At 42.0% G+C, this 16,152-nt stretch overlaps 1 protein-coding gene across 1 annotated transcript in view; it reads right to left on the minus strand.

The window, feature by feature from the left end:
- The window catches only part of LOC145350218 (high affinity cGMP-specific 3',5'-cyclic phosphodiesterase 9A), a 109,993-nt gene that overhangs the window by 83,993 nt on the left and 9,848 nt on the right, over window positions 1-16,152 (minus strand). Inside the window, exon 2 of the mRNA XM_080199280.1 lies at window positions 6,351-6,448. Within this exon, the coding sequence (XP_080055406.1) occupies window positions 6,351-6,448 (98 nt within the window). The remainder of the gene's footprint in view (window positions 1-6,350; window positions 6,449-16,152) is intronic.

Raw genomic sequence — 16,152 nt, forward strand, 5'->3', positions numbered from 1 at the left:
TGACCTATAGCTGAAGTACAGGAACCATACACCCTCACACTATTTTTCATGCATAAGCATTCACAAGCAGTTTCCATCATCCTTTTGACATGGGAATTCATAGAATCATACAATCCTACATGGCAGGAGGATGCCATTCGGCCCATCGAGTCTGCACCGACCACAATCCCACCCAGGCTCTATCCCCATAACCTCATGCATTTACCCTAGCTAGTCTCCCTGACACTAAGGGGCAATTAAGCAAGGCCGATCCACCTAACTTGCGCATCTTTGGATGGCGGGAGGAAACCGGAATACTCGGAGGAAACCCTGCAGACACGGGGAGAATGTGCAAACTCCACACAGATAGTGACCCGAGACTGGAATTGAACCAGGGATCCTGGCTCTGAGTCAGCAGTGCTAACCACTATGTCACCATGCTGCCCATAATTGAGATTCATGCTAACTTCAAACTTCAGAGGTTATCAAATGGAAAACAAGAGAGGAAAATAGGGCCAAATTTCTCCTTCCTAATCATCAATGATCTTTAATGTAATGGAATATCTCTGAGGTATCCCAAGGGGGAGGCTGTGGTGTATTGGTATTACACTGGATTAGTAATCCAGAGATCCAGGGCAATTCTCTGCAGACCCTGGTTTGAATCCTACCACAGCAGTTGGTGAATTTTGAATTGAATAAAAATCTGGAATTGAAAGTCTAATAATGACCACGAAACCATTGTCAGCTGTCGTAAAAACACATCTGGTTCACTAATGTCCTTTCGGGAAGGAATCCGGCCATCCTAACCTGGTCTGGCCTCCATGTGACTCCAGACCATAGCAATGTGGTTGACTCTTGAATGCCCTCACGGGTGGGCAATAAATGCTGGCCCAGCCAGCAACGCCCACATCCCTTGAACGAACAAATAAAAATAAGCTTCAACCCAAAAGGACCAAAAAGTAACAGTATTCTAGAACCCTTTTTACCACCCAGGGCATGGTCAGTTATCATAATCCAGGGTTCAACTGTGGGATATTCCATTTTATGCACAGCTGAGCAACAATGCTTATTCTTAATTACCGTAAAGCTAATGTTACTAGTTTCAGGAACAAGTCAGATTCATCCCTCTTAATTTTCAACCACAGACTTTTCTGTTCACTGACTTCACCTGTCAATCTTGTTTCATTTACTGAATCTCATCATTGGCTCATCAATCATTGTATCTTAACTGCTCCAGTAGCACTCCCTGTCACCGTCCCTCGTGCTTCCCAGCTTAAGCTTCTCTCAAATCTGGTCCAAATTTCTCCATTCTGATCTAATTGCTGGCCGTGACCGTCTCCCTCACACTTCTACACATGCCCACTTCATAGCTGGCCACTTCAACACAGACTATTTGCTGAACTGATTTGAATTGATTTTTTATGGTAACAGCATTTATCATTGGTTCTTCAATAGGTTACAGTTTTGTTGATCTCTTCATCATTTCTCTATCCCATTAATTTTGGAGTACTTGTTACTTAGTTACTATTTTAATTAAGCAATGATAAATGCCATTGAATGTCAAGGGGAGATAGTTAGTTATGCTCCTTTGGAGATATGAATTGCCAGGCACTAGTGCAGCATAAATGTGATTTATCACTTAACAGCCCAAGCCTGTATGTTGTCCAGGTGTTGCTGCATATTGGCACACACTGCCTCAATATCTGAGGAGTCACAAATGGGGAGGTGATGGCTTACTGGTATTATCGTTAGATTATTAATCCAGAAACTCAGCTAATGTTTTGGTGACCTAGGTTAAAATCCTGCCAAGGCCCACGGTGGAATTTAACTTCAATGAAAAAAAAATTTGGAATTAAGAATCTACTGATGACCATGAAACAATCATTGATTGTCAGAAAAATCCATCTCATTCATGAATGATCTTTAAGGAAGGAAATCTGCTGTCCTTACCCGGATTGGCCAACATTTGACTCCAGAACCACAGCAATGTGGTTGACTCTTAACTGCCCTCCAAAGGCAACTAGGGGCAGACAATAGATGCTGGCCAGCCAGCAACTTCCATGTCCAATGAATTAATTTTTTAGAAATGATGCTGAACATCGGTGAACATGCTCTCTTCCGATCTTTTTCTTTGTTGATGGGGTGTGAGCATTCCTGGCAGGGATGTTGTCCCTCCCTAATTGCCCCTGAAAGAAGTTAAGAGTCAACCACATTGCTGTGGTTCTGGAGTCACATGGATACCACAGCAGGTAAGTGTGGCTGATGTCCTTCCTGAAAGGGCATTAGTGAACCAAGTGAGTTTGTATAATAATTGGTAATAGTTGTCACGGACACCATTACTGAAACTAGCTTTATATTCCAGATTTGTCAGTTGTAGTAAAAATCTATCAGCTGTTGTGGTGAGCCATACCTAGCAAACTATTCAGCTCAGGGGCAATTAGGGATGGGCAACAAACGTTGGCCTTGCCAGTGATGGCCACATCCCATGAAAGAAAACAAATAAAGAACAATTCTAAAAGTGCTGCCTTTGTATAAAGAAAAGTAATGAAAGACATGCAATGGCTTATTCTCCATACTGAAGTATCAAACACATTGGTGTTACTTTTCAACTTTTAAAACTTGTACTATTAAGCCATACCTCAAACAACTACCTCGGGTGCAGGGGAGGGCAGGATTAGCTTGCATCCTCACATCGATGTGAGTAGTTTGAGAAAAGACATGGTTAGTATCGAGGAGAAATACATAAGAACATAAGAAATAGGAGCAGGAGTAGGCCATCTAGCCCTTCGAGCCTGCCCCGCCATTCAATAAGATCATGGCTGATCTGTCGTGGCTCAGTTCCACTTTCCCGCCCTCTCCCCATAACCCTTAATCCCCTCGCTTATCAAAAACCCATCAACCCGCGTCTTAAAAATATTTAGCGAGGTAGCCTCCACCACTTCAACGGGCAGAGAATTCCAGAGATTCACCACCCTTTGAGTGAAGAAGTTCTTCCTCAACTCTGTTCTAAACCGCCCCCCCTTTATCTTGAGGCTGTGCCCCCTAGTCCTACGGTCCTTTCTAAGTGGAAAGAGTCTCTCCACCTCTATCCTATCCATCCCATTCATCATCTTAAACGTCTCAATGAGATCTCCCCTCATTCTTCTAAACTCTAACGAGTACAAGCCTAGTTTATTCAGCCTCTCCTCATAGCTCAACCCCCTCAACTCCGGCATCAGCCTAGTAAACCTCCTCTGCACTCCCTCCAAGGCCAAAATATCCTTGCGTAAGTACGGCGCCCAAAACTGCACACAGTACTCCAGCTGCGGCCTCACCAATGCCCTATATAGCTGCAGCAAGATCTCCCTACTTTTATATTCAATCCCCCTCGCTATGAAGGCCAGCATCCCATTCGCCTTCCTGACCACCTGCTGCACCTGCAAGCTGGGTTTTTGTGACTCATGCACAAGGACCCCGAGGTCCCTCTGCACCGTCGCCTGCTGCAGTTTTTCGCCACGTAAGTAATAATCCTTCCTACCATTATTCCTACCAAAGTGGACCACCTCGCACTTGCCAACATTAAATTCCATTTGCCAGTTCCTGGCCCATTCGCCCAGCCTATCTAGATCCTTCTGTAGACTCTCCACACTCTCCGCGCAATTTGCCGTTCCACCAATCTTGGTGTCATCAGCAAATTTCGACACCATACACTCGGTTCCCTCCTCCAGATCATCTATATAAATGGTAAATAGCTGAGGCCCCAGCATCGACCCCTGGGGCACTCCACTAGTCACCAACCGCCTATCCGAATAGCACCCGTTGACCCCCACTCTCTGCCTCCTATTTGACAACCAATCCTCTATCCACGCTAACACCCTACCCCCAACTCCATGTCCCCTGACTTTGGTGACTTGAAATAGGTGACTTGGGGACAATGAATCACAAACCTGTTCATCATTGGGGTTTTCCTCCATTCTCTCTGGCTCTGCTGTCAACTAATTGATCGAGATTGACTGTGATGATTAGTCAACAACTCTATTATCATTGTATTATGTGACTAACAGGATGGCAAAAGTTAAACTGGATGGACTTTGGTCGTCTTTAATCTCACAATTCCTATGTAATCTGTCTATATTAGCTTTCCTGAAGTCAACATACAATCTGTCTTATCACAACAAAATAATGATGTTTTTCATGTATTTGTATTTGTTTCAGACTTGACAACATATAATACTGAATAAACTATTAAGTGTGCTGTTTTAATCTTTGCCTTATTGTTGAGATTAATTAGTGTGGAAGATGCAATTGGGAGGTTTATGGATAGCATCCCCGTCGCTGAGCCATACGTTTTGTGTTCAAGTCCCACTTCAGGTCTTGATGTGAAAGGTGTGCTCATAACATGGCCAAACAGCTGGATTTTCAACCTGCAAATTCCTCCCACATGCCTTTGGCAGGTGGCAAGAGTGGGAGAGCTTCCCAGTCAGCAATGCTTGATGCAGAGGAATGGCCTTCACACTATAATCTTTGGCTTCAGACTAGCGATCTGTTCCATGGAAAACAGACGTAAGCATGTGCATTGTCTGTCTCTGATTCATGGGTCTTTGTCTCTGGAGAATTTTGAGTTTAAGGTGCAACCGATGACTGTACTGTATGAGATTTTAATTCTGAAACAAGGCAACAATTTCTCCTGTGCACCCTCTGGTCAAACTGTAATAGAGTAGGAAGTCTCACAACACTAGGTTAAAGTCCAACAGGTTTACTTCGTAGCAAAAGCCATTAGCTTTTGGAGTGCTGCTCCTTCGTCAGGTAAGCGGGAGTTCTGCTCACAAACAGGGCATATAAAGATACAAACTCAATTTACAAAATAATGGTTGGAATGCAAGTCTTTATGGGTAATCAAGTCTCAATTGTGACTGTGTCTGCTCCCCTGCGTCCCCTAGTTGCCTAGTTAAGTCTGCTAGCTTAACCCTCTCTCCACTCACATTATCTGTGCTTTCAAGACTTGATTTCCTATAAAGACTCACATTCCAACCATTATTTTGTAAATTGAGTTTGTGTCTTTATACGCCCTGTTTGTAAACAGAATTCCCGCTTACTTGACGAAGGAGCAGCGCTCCGAAAGCTAGTGGCTTTTGCTATCAAATAAACCTGTTGAACTTTAACCTGGTGTTGTGAGACTTCTTACTGTGTTTACCCCAGTCCAACGCTGGCATCTCCACAAATTGTAATGGCCTTTATTAATTAAGCTGGGCAACACATGGGACGTAAAGGGAATTGCCACTGCAACCCCCACATTTTTTTACACCAAGGGCAGAATTTTATCAGCACGTCCACCCGAGGTTTGTACAATCCCACCCGAGGCCAACGGAGAATGGGGTTCTCCGAGCCTTGCCCACCCCTGGAATCGGGGTGGACGTGCCGGTAAAATTCTAGCCCACATCTCACCTTCCCAATCCTGATCTTTTACAAATAAAGTTATTGTCAATAAAGAAAGCAAATTCTTCAAAACAAGGACTGTGCTTGGTAAAATACTCCATTTAAATGTACTAGTGTTAAGTCCCCTCATCACACAGGTACAACGTGTCTTCCCAAAGTCATTATAAATCAGAATCTATGACTGACTGAAGCATCGTATCAAGCCCAAGATGGGGTGCAATGCCTTATCTTGTCAGCTTGGATCTTGTTTGTCCCTCTTGTGGGGACCATGAATTGGATTCAATTGGAATTTGAATCTGGTGTCTGAAGCAAGCAAGGAGATGGATTTACCCATCCCACCCTGGCTTTGTAACTTTAAGAATGCAAGATTGCCAGGCAAACGTTTATGGGGGTGTAGGGGGTGGGGGGGAGGAGAGTTCAACAACAGTTCATCCTCTTCTTTGGGACGATGGTTAGTTCGCTTCAAACTGACTTCTGCCACTGGACCGCATCCTTGTATGCAAGGCTTATCGAACACTTTTATCTGACAGGGTTTTCACTTTAAATCAACTTTAAGTCATATTTTGCACAGTGTTTATCCCGGCTGTTCGCAACTCTGCTAAGATAACCAGCTGAGCTTCTTTACTTATTAACAAGTCTCGAAATTCCATTTAAATAAAATCACTGCAACTTCTATCAGTGAAAGAAACGATGAGGAGGAAAAGAGAGGTCTTTTCTCTCAATCACTGCCTACACTCCCCGTAAGCTGCTGTACAAATGCGAGAGCGTCAATTATAGAATTTACTGAAGTGTGCTTAATACTTGACATCTGATCAGCGGAACTCTTCCAAAGGTGATAACCATTATTGTCCATTTCATTAGCTGAGTCCACTGCTAACACCAACCGTGGGGATTCCCACACTGCACAAAGACCGAATTCATCAGGTTGCATTTCAACCCAGTTAAACTTTCCCTACCTTTCACATCTTGGGCTGGACAGTCGCCCGGGAACTCCGCCTGTTCAGGTCTGCCATCCACGACGAAGTAAATAATCTTGGTGGTGCTCATTGTCAGCCTGAGAAAGGAAAAGGGTCTCAGATCAGAAGTGGACGACACTGCGACTGTACGCTCCCGCTGCTGGCTGGCAATGTGGACCTGTGTGTGAATGCGGAATGAGGGGTGCGCTCAGCGGGCAGAGAGTGCTGTGTGTGTCACCAACACAAGCAATACAGAATAGGGTTTAAACACTGAATGCGGAGCATGTGATACAGAGAGAGAGAGAGAGAAGGCAGGAAATACATTTAACACACAACACAGTCACTCACAATCCAACACACAGACACACAATGCAATACACACAAACACTTACAATACAACACACACAGACACTCAATACAACACATAGACACAGACACTCACAATACAACACACAGACACAGACACTCACAATACAACACACAGAAACACAGACACTCACAATACAACACACATAGACACAATACAACACATACAGACACACATTCACAATACAACACACAGACACTCACAAGACAACATACACAGACACAATACAACACACACAGACACAGACACTCACAATACAACACACAGAAACACAGACACTCACAATACAACACACAGACACACAATACAACACACATAGACACAATACAACACATACAGACACACATTCACAATACAACACACACTCACAAGACAACATACACAGACACTCACAATACAACATACACAGACAGACACTGCAATGCAACACACACAGACACTCACAATACAACACACATAAACACAGGCACTCACAATACAACACACAGACATAGATACTCACAATACAACACATACACACTCACAATACAACACACACAGACACACAATCAACACAACAGACACAATACAACACACAGACACACAATCTAGCACAGTCATTCAATAAAGCACACACAAACACAGAAACAATACAACATACATACTCACAGTACAACACACACAAATACAGACGCTCAGAATACAACACACAGTCATTCACATAGTACATCTGACACAGAAACACAGTCACTCACACAGTGCACCTTACACACAAACACAGTCAGTCAGTCTAACTGAAGTCTAATCAGTGTTATAAGCAGTCTGAGTATAACCTCCCTGATGTGACATTCTAGACTTCAACCAAGAAAAGAAAGTATGTTTTCTTGATTTGATTTTATTTTGATTTGATTTATTATTGTCAGGTGTATTTGTATACAGTGAAAAGTATTGTTTCTTGCGTGCTATACAGTTAAGCATACCATACATAGAGAAGGAAAGGACAGAGTGCAAAATATAATGTTACATCATAGCTACAGTGTGGAGAAAGATCAACTTAGTGTGAGGTAGATCCATTCAAAAGTCTGATGGCAGCAGGGAAGAAGCTGTCTTGAGTCAAATGATACGTGTCCTCAGACTTTTGTGTTTTTTCACATGGAAAAAGGGGGAATTGAGAATGTCCAGGGTGAATGGTGTCCTTAATTATGCTGGCTGCTTTTGAAAGGCAGTGGGAAGTGTAGACAGAGTCAATGGGTGGGAGGCACATTTAAGTGATGGACTGGGCTTTGTTCGTGGCCTTTTGTAGTTCCTTGCAGTCTTGCTCAGAGCAGGAGCCATACCAAGCTGTGATACAATGAAAGAATGCTTTTTACGGTGCATCTGTAAATGTTGGTAAGAGTCGTAGCAGACTTGCCAAAATTCCTTAGTCTTCTGAGAAAGTATAGGCATTGGTGTGTTTTCTTAACTGTAGTGTCGGCTTGAGGGGACCAGGGCAGGTTGTTGGTGATTTGGACACCTAGAAGCTTGAAGCTCTCAACCATTTCTGCTTCATCTCTGTTGATGTAGACAGGTGCATGTTCTCCTTTACACCTCCTAATGACAGTTTCCTTCATTTTGTTAGCATTGTGGGAGAGATTACTGTTGTCGCATCAGTTCAACACATTCTCTATTTCATTCCTGTATTCCGTCTCGTCATTGTTTGAGATCTGACTAACTACGGTGATGTCATCAGCAAACTTGAAAATTGAGTTGATGGGGAATTTGCCCACACAGTCGTAGATGTATAAGCAGTACAGTAAGGGGCTAAGGACACCGGATGTTGAGGATCGTTGTAGAGAAGGTGTTGTTGCCTATCCTTATTGATTGCGATTTGTGGGTTAGGAATTTCTCCAGTCGCAGAGGGAGGAGCCAAGCCCCAGGCTGTGAAGTTTGGAGATGAGTTTCATAGGAATAATGGTGTTGAAGGTTGAGCTATAGTCGATAAATAGGATTCTGGCATAGGTGTCTTTGTTATATAGGTATTCCAGGGTTGAGTACAGGGCCAGGGAGATGGTGTCTGCTGTGGATCTGTTGCAGCGGTAGGCAGATTGTAGTGGATCCAAGCAATCTGGGAGGCCGGAATTGATTCATGCCATGACTAATCTTTCGAAGCACTTCGTAATGATGGATGTCAAAGCCACCAGATGCTGCCTGGCTTTTCTTTGGTACCAGGATGATGGTCATCATCTTAATTATCTGTTCTCCTACCCCCCAGCCATCTGTGAGCATACACTGCAAGATCCCTCTGTTCCTCTATACTTCACAGGATCCAACCATTTATTGCAAATTCTCTTGCCTTGTATTCATTTATAACTTATCCAACACACATTAAAAGTTAGCCACTTACACAAAATAAAAGCAGAAAACCGATTCACTCAACACATTTAACTCACATAAACCTCCAACGCCAACAAATATTCAGGGCTCACCAAATAGCTAATCATCTAATAGTATAATGATCCAAGAAGCCTTATCAAATTTGAACATTTAGATTCAGGTTGAGATTTATAAATGCACATAGAAACATATGAAAAGGAGCAGAATTAGACCATTTAGCCCCTCAAGCCTGCTCCACCATTCAATAACATCATAGTTGATCTTTTGGTGTTTCGAATTTCACATTCCTATTTACCCCAATAACCTTTGATTTCCTTGCCTAATAAGAATCTATCTACTTTCTCCTTAAAAATATTCAATGATCCTGCCTCCACCACCTTCTGAGGCAGAGTTTCAAAGTTCCACAGGCTCCTGAGAGAAAATATTTCTCCACATCCCTGAACTAAAAGGGCAACCCTTAATTTTAAAATAGTGCTCCACTGTTCTGAACTCACCCACAAAAGGAAACATCTTTTCCATGTCCGCCTTGTTATGGCTGTTCAGGATCTTGTAATTTCAATCAAGTTGCCCTCACTCTCCTAAGCTCCAGTGTAAACAAGCCCAGTTTGTCTAGCCTTTCCTCATAAAACAATCTGCTCATTCCAGGAATCAATCTCCTCTGAACTGCCTTCAATGCACTTACATCCTTCTCTGAATATAGAAACTAAAACTGCACACAGTATTCAAGCTGTATCTTCATGGTATCTTTCTGGTTCCAGAAAACTGAAGTTAAAGGAACAATGAATTGAAACAGTGTAACATTCATTGAAGTTAAAGACAGGGCTGAAAGGGGCAGACCTGGTGAAGCTTATTTATTCCTTATCTTACTACAGCCTGTGAAATAAAAGTTAAAGTAATTGTGAATCAGTTAATGATTGGTTCTGTGACAGACAGTGCATGAGTCTGAAATCACATGGTTATTCAAGACAAACACTGAAAGGAGAGTTGGAAATCCTGTCAGTGCTGGATCTTTGCTGGGAACAGCTAAGGGGAAGCATTGTTTGAAAGAAGATTCCCAGATATGCCTTTTGAAGAGTGGAATTTGAAAACACTCATGTGGAAGACAGAATCCACTGAGATCAGTTGGCTCATGGCATAAGAGTTATCTGGGTGCACTTGAAGAGAAATGCACAGATGAAATGTGCCACTGGGTTTCAGCATGGGGTGTTGCCTGACCATAGTTGGCCTGTTGGGTTACAGTAATAGTGTGTTTAATTAGACCATTACAATATAAGATGTATTTTGTAGGCTGTGTTATCCTTAAACTCTGTGCACATTTGTGAAGATAAGTGGGAGTGAAGGTGTTTTGTATCAGTCATTTTTTTATATTTAATAATTTTTTTGTTACTAAATGTTAATCAGCAATCCTGTGACTCTATTCATCCATGTTTTCTAAAAAGATAAAGGTTATGGCCTTTTGAGCCAGTTTTTGATGTTCCTATCCAATAGTAACAGGGCAGGACTAACTCACTTAATGGAAGGGCATTGGGGAGAGTTACAGAACAAAGAGATCTGGGGGCACATGTTCATAGCTCCTTGAAAGTGGAGTCACAGGTGGACAGAGAGATAAAGAAAGCATTCAGCATACTTGGTTTCATCAATCAGAACACTGAATACAGGAGTTGGTACGTCTTGTTGAAGTTGTACAAGATGTTGGTAAGGCCACACTTGGAATACTGTGTACAGTTCTGGTCACCCTATTATAGAAAGGATATTGTTAAACGAGAAAGAGTACAGAAAAGATTTATTAGGATGCTACCAGGATTTGATGGTTTGAGTTATAAGGAGATGCTGGATAAACTGGGACTTTTTTCTCTGAAGCGTAAGAGGCTGAGGGTTGATCTTACAGAGGTCTGTAAAATATTGAGGGACACAAATCAGCTAGATCGTCAATATCTTTTCCCAAAGGGAGGGGAGGCTAAAACTAGCAGGCATAGGTTTAAAGTGAGAGGGGAGAGGTGCAAAAGTGTCCAGAGGGGCAATTTTTTCACACAGGGTGATGAGTGCCTGGAACAAACTTACAGAGGTAGTATTGGGGCAGGTACAATTTTATCTTTTAAAAGCATTTGGAAAGTTACATGGATATGATGGGTATAGAGGGATGCGGACAATTGGGAGTAGCTGCGGGGTTTAAAAAAAGAGGCGGCCTAGACAAGTTGGGCCAAAGGGCCTGTTTCCATGCTGTAAACCTCTATCACTCTATGACTCTATAACTCAGAACATGACAGTGCCCACATGGTTGCCTTATTTAAGTTTACAATACTAGTCTTATACCCACTCTTCTCCCTTTCAAACTGGATGTGAAATTTAATAATATTGAGGTCACTGCTACCTAATGGAGCCTTTAACATGAGATCATCAATTAATCCTGTCACATTATACAATACTAAGTCTAATATAATCTGCTCCCTGGTTATGCTGCTCCAGAAACTATCCCAAAAGCATTAGGACATTGTGATAAAATGAAAAATAAGGAAGCCAATCAATGGGAAGCTGTTCCAGTGGTTGCATGCTTAAAGAAGAACAAAGTGCTTTTAAAATGGAAACTGTAGAAAGACAGATTAGCTGAGTTGATGGAACTAAGGTTTTTAATATACTGATTAGCCTAGCAACACTACAAACAGAATAAGGCATTTGGCGTGCTTGGTTTCATCGGTCAGAACATTGAATACAGGAGTTGGGTATCTTGTTGAAGTTGCATAACACATTGCTAAGGCCACACTTGGAATGCTGTGTGCAACTCTGGTCACCCTATTATAGAAGGGATATATTTAATCTAGAAAGAGTGCAAAAAAGATTTACTAGGATGCTATTGAGAATTAATGGATTGATTTATAAGGAAAGGTTGGATACACTGGGACTTTTTTCTCGAGAGCATAGGAGGCTGAGGGGCGATCTTATAGTAGTTGATAAAATAATGAGGGGCATAGATCAGCTAGACAGTCAATATCTTTTCCCAAAGGTAGGGGAGTCTAAAACTAGAGGGCACAGGTTTAAGGTGAGAGGGGAAAGATACAAAAGTGTCCAGAGGGGAATTTTTTTCACACAGAGGGATGTAAGTGTCTGGTATAAGCTGCCAGAGGTAGTAATAGAGATGGGTACAATTTTGTCTTTTAAAAAGCATTTAGACAGCTACATGGGTACAAAGCGTATAGAGGGATATGGGCCAAATGCAGGCAATTGGGATTAGCTTAGTGTTTTTTTAAAAAAGGGGAAGCATGGACAAATTGATCCAAAGGGTCTGGTTCCATGCTGTAAACCTCTCTGACTCTATGACTCTAAACAGATGTTTACCTAAAGCAAGTTGGCAACAATGGAGAAGTGTGTCAAAGATATAGTAAAGATGAAATAAGTTCAAGTGGGAAGAAGGGATTGTATTTCACAATTACAATCAAAAAGATGAATTCAGAATAAAAGTGATTAAGAGTAATTCCTTATCAGTTTTGTTTAGATAAGGGAAGATCAAAGGAGAAAAATATTTCATTATTAAAGGCAAATTCACACTATACAAGAGAGCTGTTTTGAAACCACAATCTGCAGCAGCCAGCTGTATCCACTCCCAACAAGCAGTGCTTAGAGGAATAAAAGCAAATTACTGTGGATGCTGGCATCTGAAACCAAAAGAGAAAACACTGGAAAATCTCAGCAGGCCTGGCAGCATCTGTAAGGACAGAAAAGAGCTGACACTTTGAGTCCAGATGACCCTTTGTCGACAAAGGGTCATCTGGACTTGAAACATCAGCTCTTTTCAGTGCTTAGAGAAAACCTGTTTGAGAAGCTAGTTGTCTCCATCCTAGGCTGGTTGCAACCCCAAACTTTATAGTGTCTGGTGTGGTAACTTTTGCTGGATTTGGCTTATAATTTAGAAACCTATGGGCTGTTCTTTGGAAAGGATTAAGCTCTAAGATTAGGAAAATAAAGGGATTTGGAACCAGGCAACTTTCAAGATACTGAGTATGGTTATTAATATAGCTAAGTGTATTTCAAGTTGATTTTCCTGTTGTGTTTTACTGTTTAATAAATACTTATTTTGTTTAAAATCGTCACAAAACCATTTGGGATATCCTTCACAACTTTCCACATCTTTATAGAGTCATAGAGGTTTACAGCATGAAAACAGACCTTTCAGCAAAAATTGTCCATGCCACCTTTTTCTTTAAAACCTAAGCTAATCGCAATTGCCTGCATTTGATCCATATCCCTCTATACCCATCTTATCCATGTAACTGTCTAAATGCTTTTCAAAAGACAAAATTGTACCTGCCTCTATTTACTACCTCTGGCAGCTTGTTCCAGACACTCACCACCCTCTGTGTGAAAAAATTATCCCTCTGGACACTTTTGTATCTCTCCCCTCTCTCTTTAAACCTATGACCTCTAGTTTTAGATTCCCCTACATTTGGGAAAAGATATTGACTATCTAGCTGACCTGTGCCCCTCGTTATTTCATAGACCTCTATAAGATTACCCCTCAGCCTCCTACACTCCAGAGAAAAAAGTCCCTGTCTATCAAGCCTCTCCTTATAACTCAAACCATCAAGTCCAGGTAGCATCCTAGTAAATCTTTTCTGCACTCTTTCTAGATTAATAATATCCTTTCTATAATAGGATGACCAGAACTGTACACAGCATTCCAAGTGTGGCCTTATCCATGTCTTGCACACTTCAACAAGACGTCCCAACTCCTGTATTCAATGTTCTGATCAATGAAACCAAGCATGCCAAATGCCTTCTTCACCACTCTATCCACCTGTGGCTTCACTTTTAAGGAGCTATGAACATATACCTCTAGATTTCTTTGTTCCATAACTCTCCCCAGTGCCCTAACATTAAGTGAGTAAGTCCTGCCCTGGCTCAATCTACCAAAATGCATCAGCTTGCATTTGTCTAAATTAAACTCCACCTGCCATTTGTCAGCCCACTGGCCCAACTGACCAAGATCCTGTTGCAATCCGACATAACTTTCTTCAATGTCCACCATGCCACCAATCTTGGTGTCATCTGCAAACTTACAAACCATGCCCCCTGCATTCTCATCAAAATCATTAATATAAATGACAAATAACAGTGGACCCAATACTGACCCCTGAGGCATACTGCTTCTCATAGGCCTCCACTTTGAAAAACAACTCTCTACAACCACCCTCTGTCTTCTGTCAAGAAGCCAATTTTGTATCCATTTAGATACCTCACCTTGGATACTGTGAGATTTAACCTTATGCAACAACTACCATGCGGCACCTTGTCAAAGGCCTTGCTAAAGTCCACGTAGACAACATCAACCATGCTGCCCTCATCTACCTTCTTAGTTACCTCTTCATAAAACTCAAATTCGTATGACACGATTTGCCACTCACAAAGCCATGCTGACTGCCCCTAATAAATCCTTGGATCTCTCAATGCCTGTAGATCCTGTCTCTCAAAATACCTTCCAACAACTTACCTACCACAGATGTGAGGCTCACTGGCCTGTAGTTCCCAGGCTTTTGCCTGCAGCCCTTTTTAAACAAAGGCACAACATTTGCCACTCTCCAATCTTCAGGCATCTCACCTGTGACTATCGATGATATAAGTAACTCAGCTAGGGGACCTGCAATCTCCTCCCTAACCTCCCACAATGTCCTGGGATACACTTCATCAGGTCCCAGGGATTTACCTACCTTGATGCACTTTAAGACTTCCAGCACCTCTTTCCCTGCAATATGTGCACTCCTCAAGACAGCACTATTTATTTCCCCAAGTTCCCTAACATCCATGCTTTTCTTAACAGTAAATACTGATGAGAAATATTTATTTAGGATCTCACCCATCTCTTATGGATCCGCACATAGATGACATTGTTGACCCTTAAGAGGCCCTACTCTCTCCCTTGTTACTTTTTTGCCCTTTATTTATTTGTAGAAGCTCTTTAGATTCTCCTTTGTCTTACCTGCCAAAACAATCTCGTGCCCTTTTTTGCCCTTCTGATTTCTCTCTTTACTCCTAAAACCCCATATACTCCTCAAGGGATTCACTTAATCCCAGCTGCCTATGCATGTCATGTGCCTCTTTCTTCTTCTTGACCAGGGCCTCAATACCCTGAGTTATCCAGGGTTCCCTACTTCTGCCAGTCTTGCCCTTCACTCTAAGAATTATATCCTCACATTATGCCACACTGCAGAGTACAGTTGAAAGCAGGCATTCCAAGTTTCCATTCTGGGAGTTGAAATACCCTCACATTTAACACCAGTTGTGCTCCTAACAAAATCAATCTGTGAACTCCTCTTCCAGGCTATTACTCCCAATTTGATTTTTCCAGTTTATATGTAAAGTAAAATCACCCATGATTATTACTGTCACTTTATCACAAGCCCCCAATATTTTTTATTTTATACTTTGTCCTATATTGTGATGTGAGTGACAGTAGGCCACATCCACTGATTCAGTTTGTTCTTCTTTAAGCTGCCAACATCTATAGTGTACACAAGCCACCTGGAATTTCACTGGCAGAGGGAGCTCTATACACGCATGGTTATATCCAAGAGATAACTTCTCTGAGACAGTCTCACATGTGGCTGAATGGTCTGCAGAGATTTATATGCTGAAAGATTTTCAATCAAGCAAACCTGACTTTTGGTTAAAGTTGTTTTTTCATTATGCTGGATTTCTTGTGGCCAATGGCCTGGAACTTATTAGAGGACACAAGATGTCAGATGTAACAACTTGCCCTTGGCAGGGAGGAGTTCTTTACTGATGTTTGGCCTCTTTTAAGGTCAAACCAAATAAACAAACTCGAGTTAAATTAGGACAAAGTAAAAGGGACAGCTCCCCAAAAGGAGGGGGAGCAGCCCAAACAAAATCAAAGTACAAAGGAAACTGGAAAACATCAAATTAAAATGTGATTGTTAGGGTCGATAATGCACCCCAGCCCCTGCGGTGCCCAACCAGCGCGGAAGGTGTCAACTGCACCCGCAGACACCGCATTACTGATGTTTGGAGCCCGTGTTTCTTATCTGAGCGTTGGAATGTAAATAATATGCACTTGCCTAAATATTATGGGGTCTG

Source organism: Carcharhinus amblyrhynchos, chromosome 11 (genome assembly GCF_965287045.1).
Source record: "Carcharhinus amblyrhynchos chromosome 11, sCarAmb.v2.hapA, whole genome shotgun sequence".
Taxonomy (NCBI): Eukaryota; Metazoa; Chordata; class Chondrichthyes; order Carcharhiniformes; family Carcharhinidae; genus Carcharhinus; species Carcharhinus amblyrhynchos.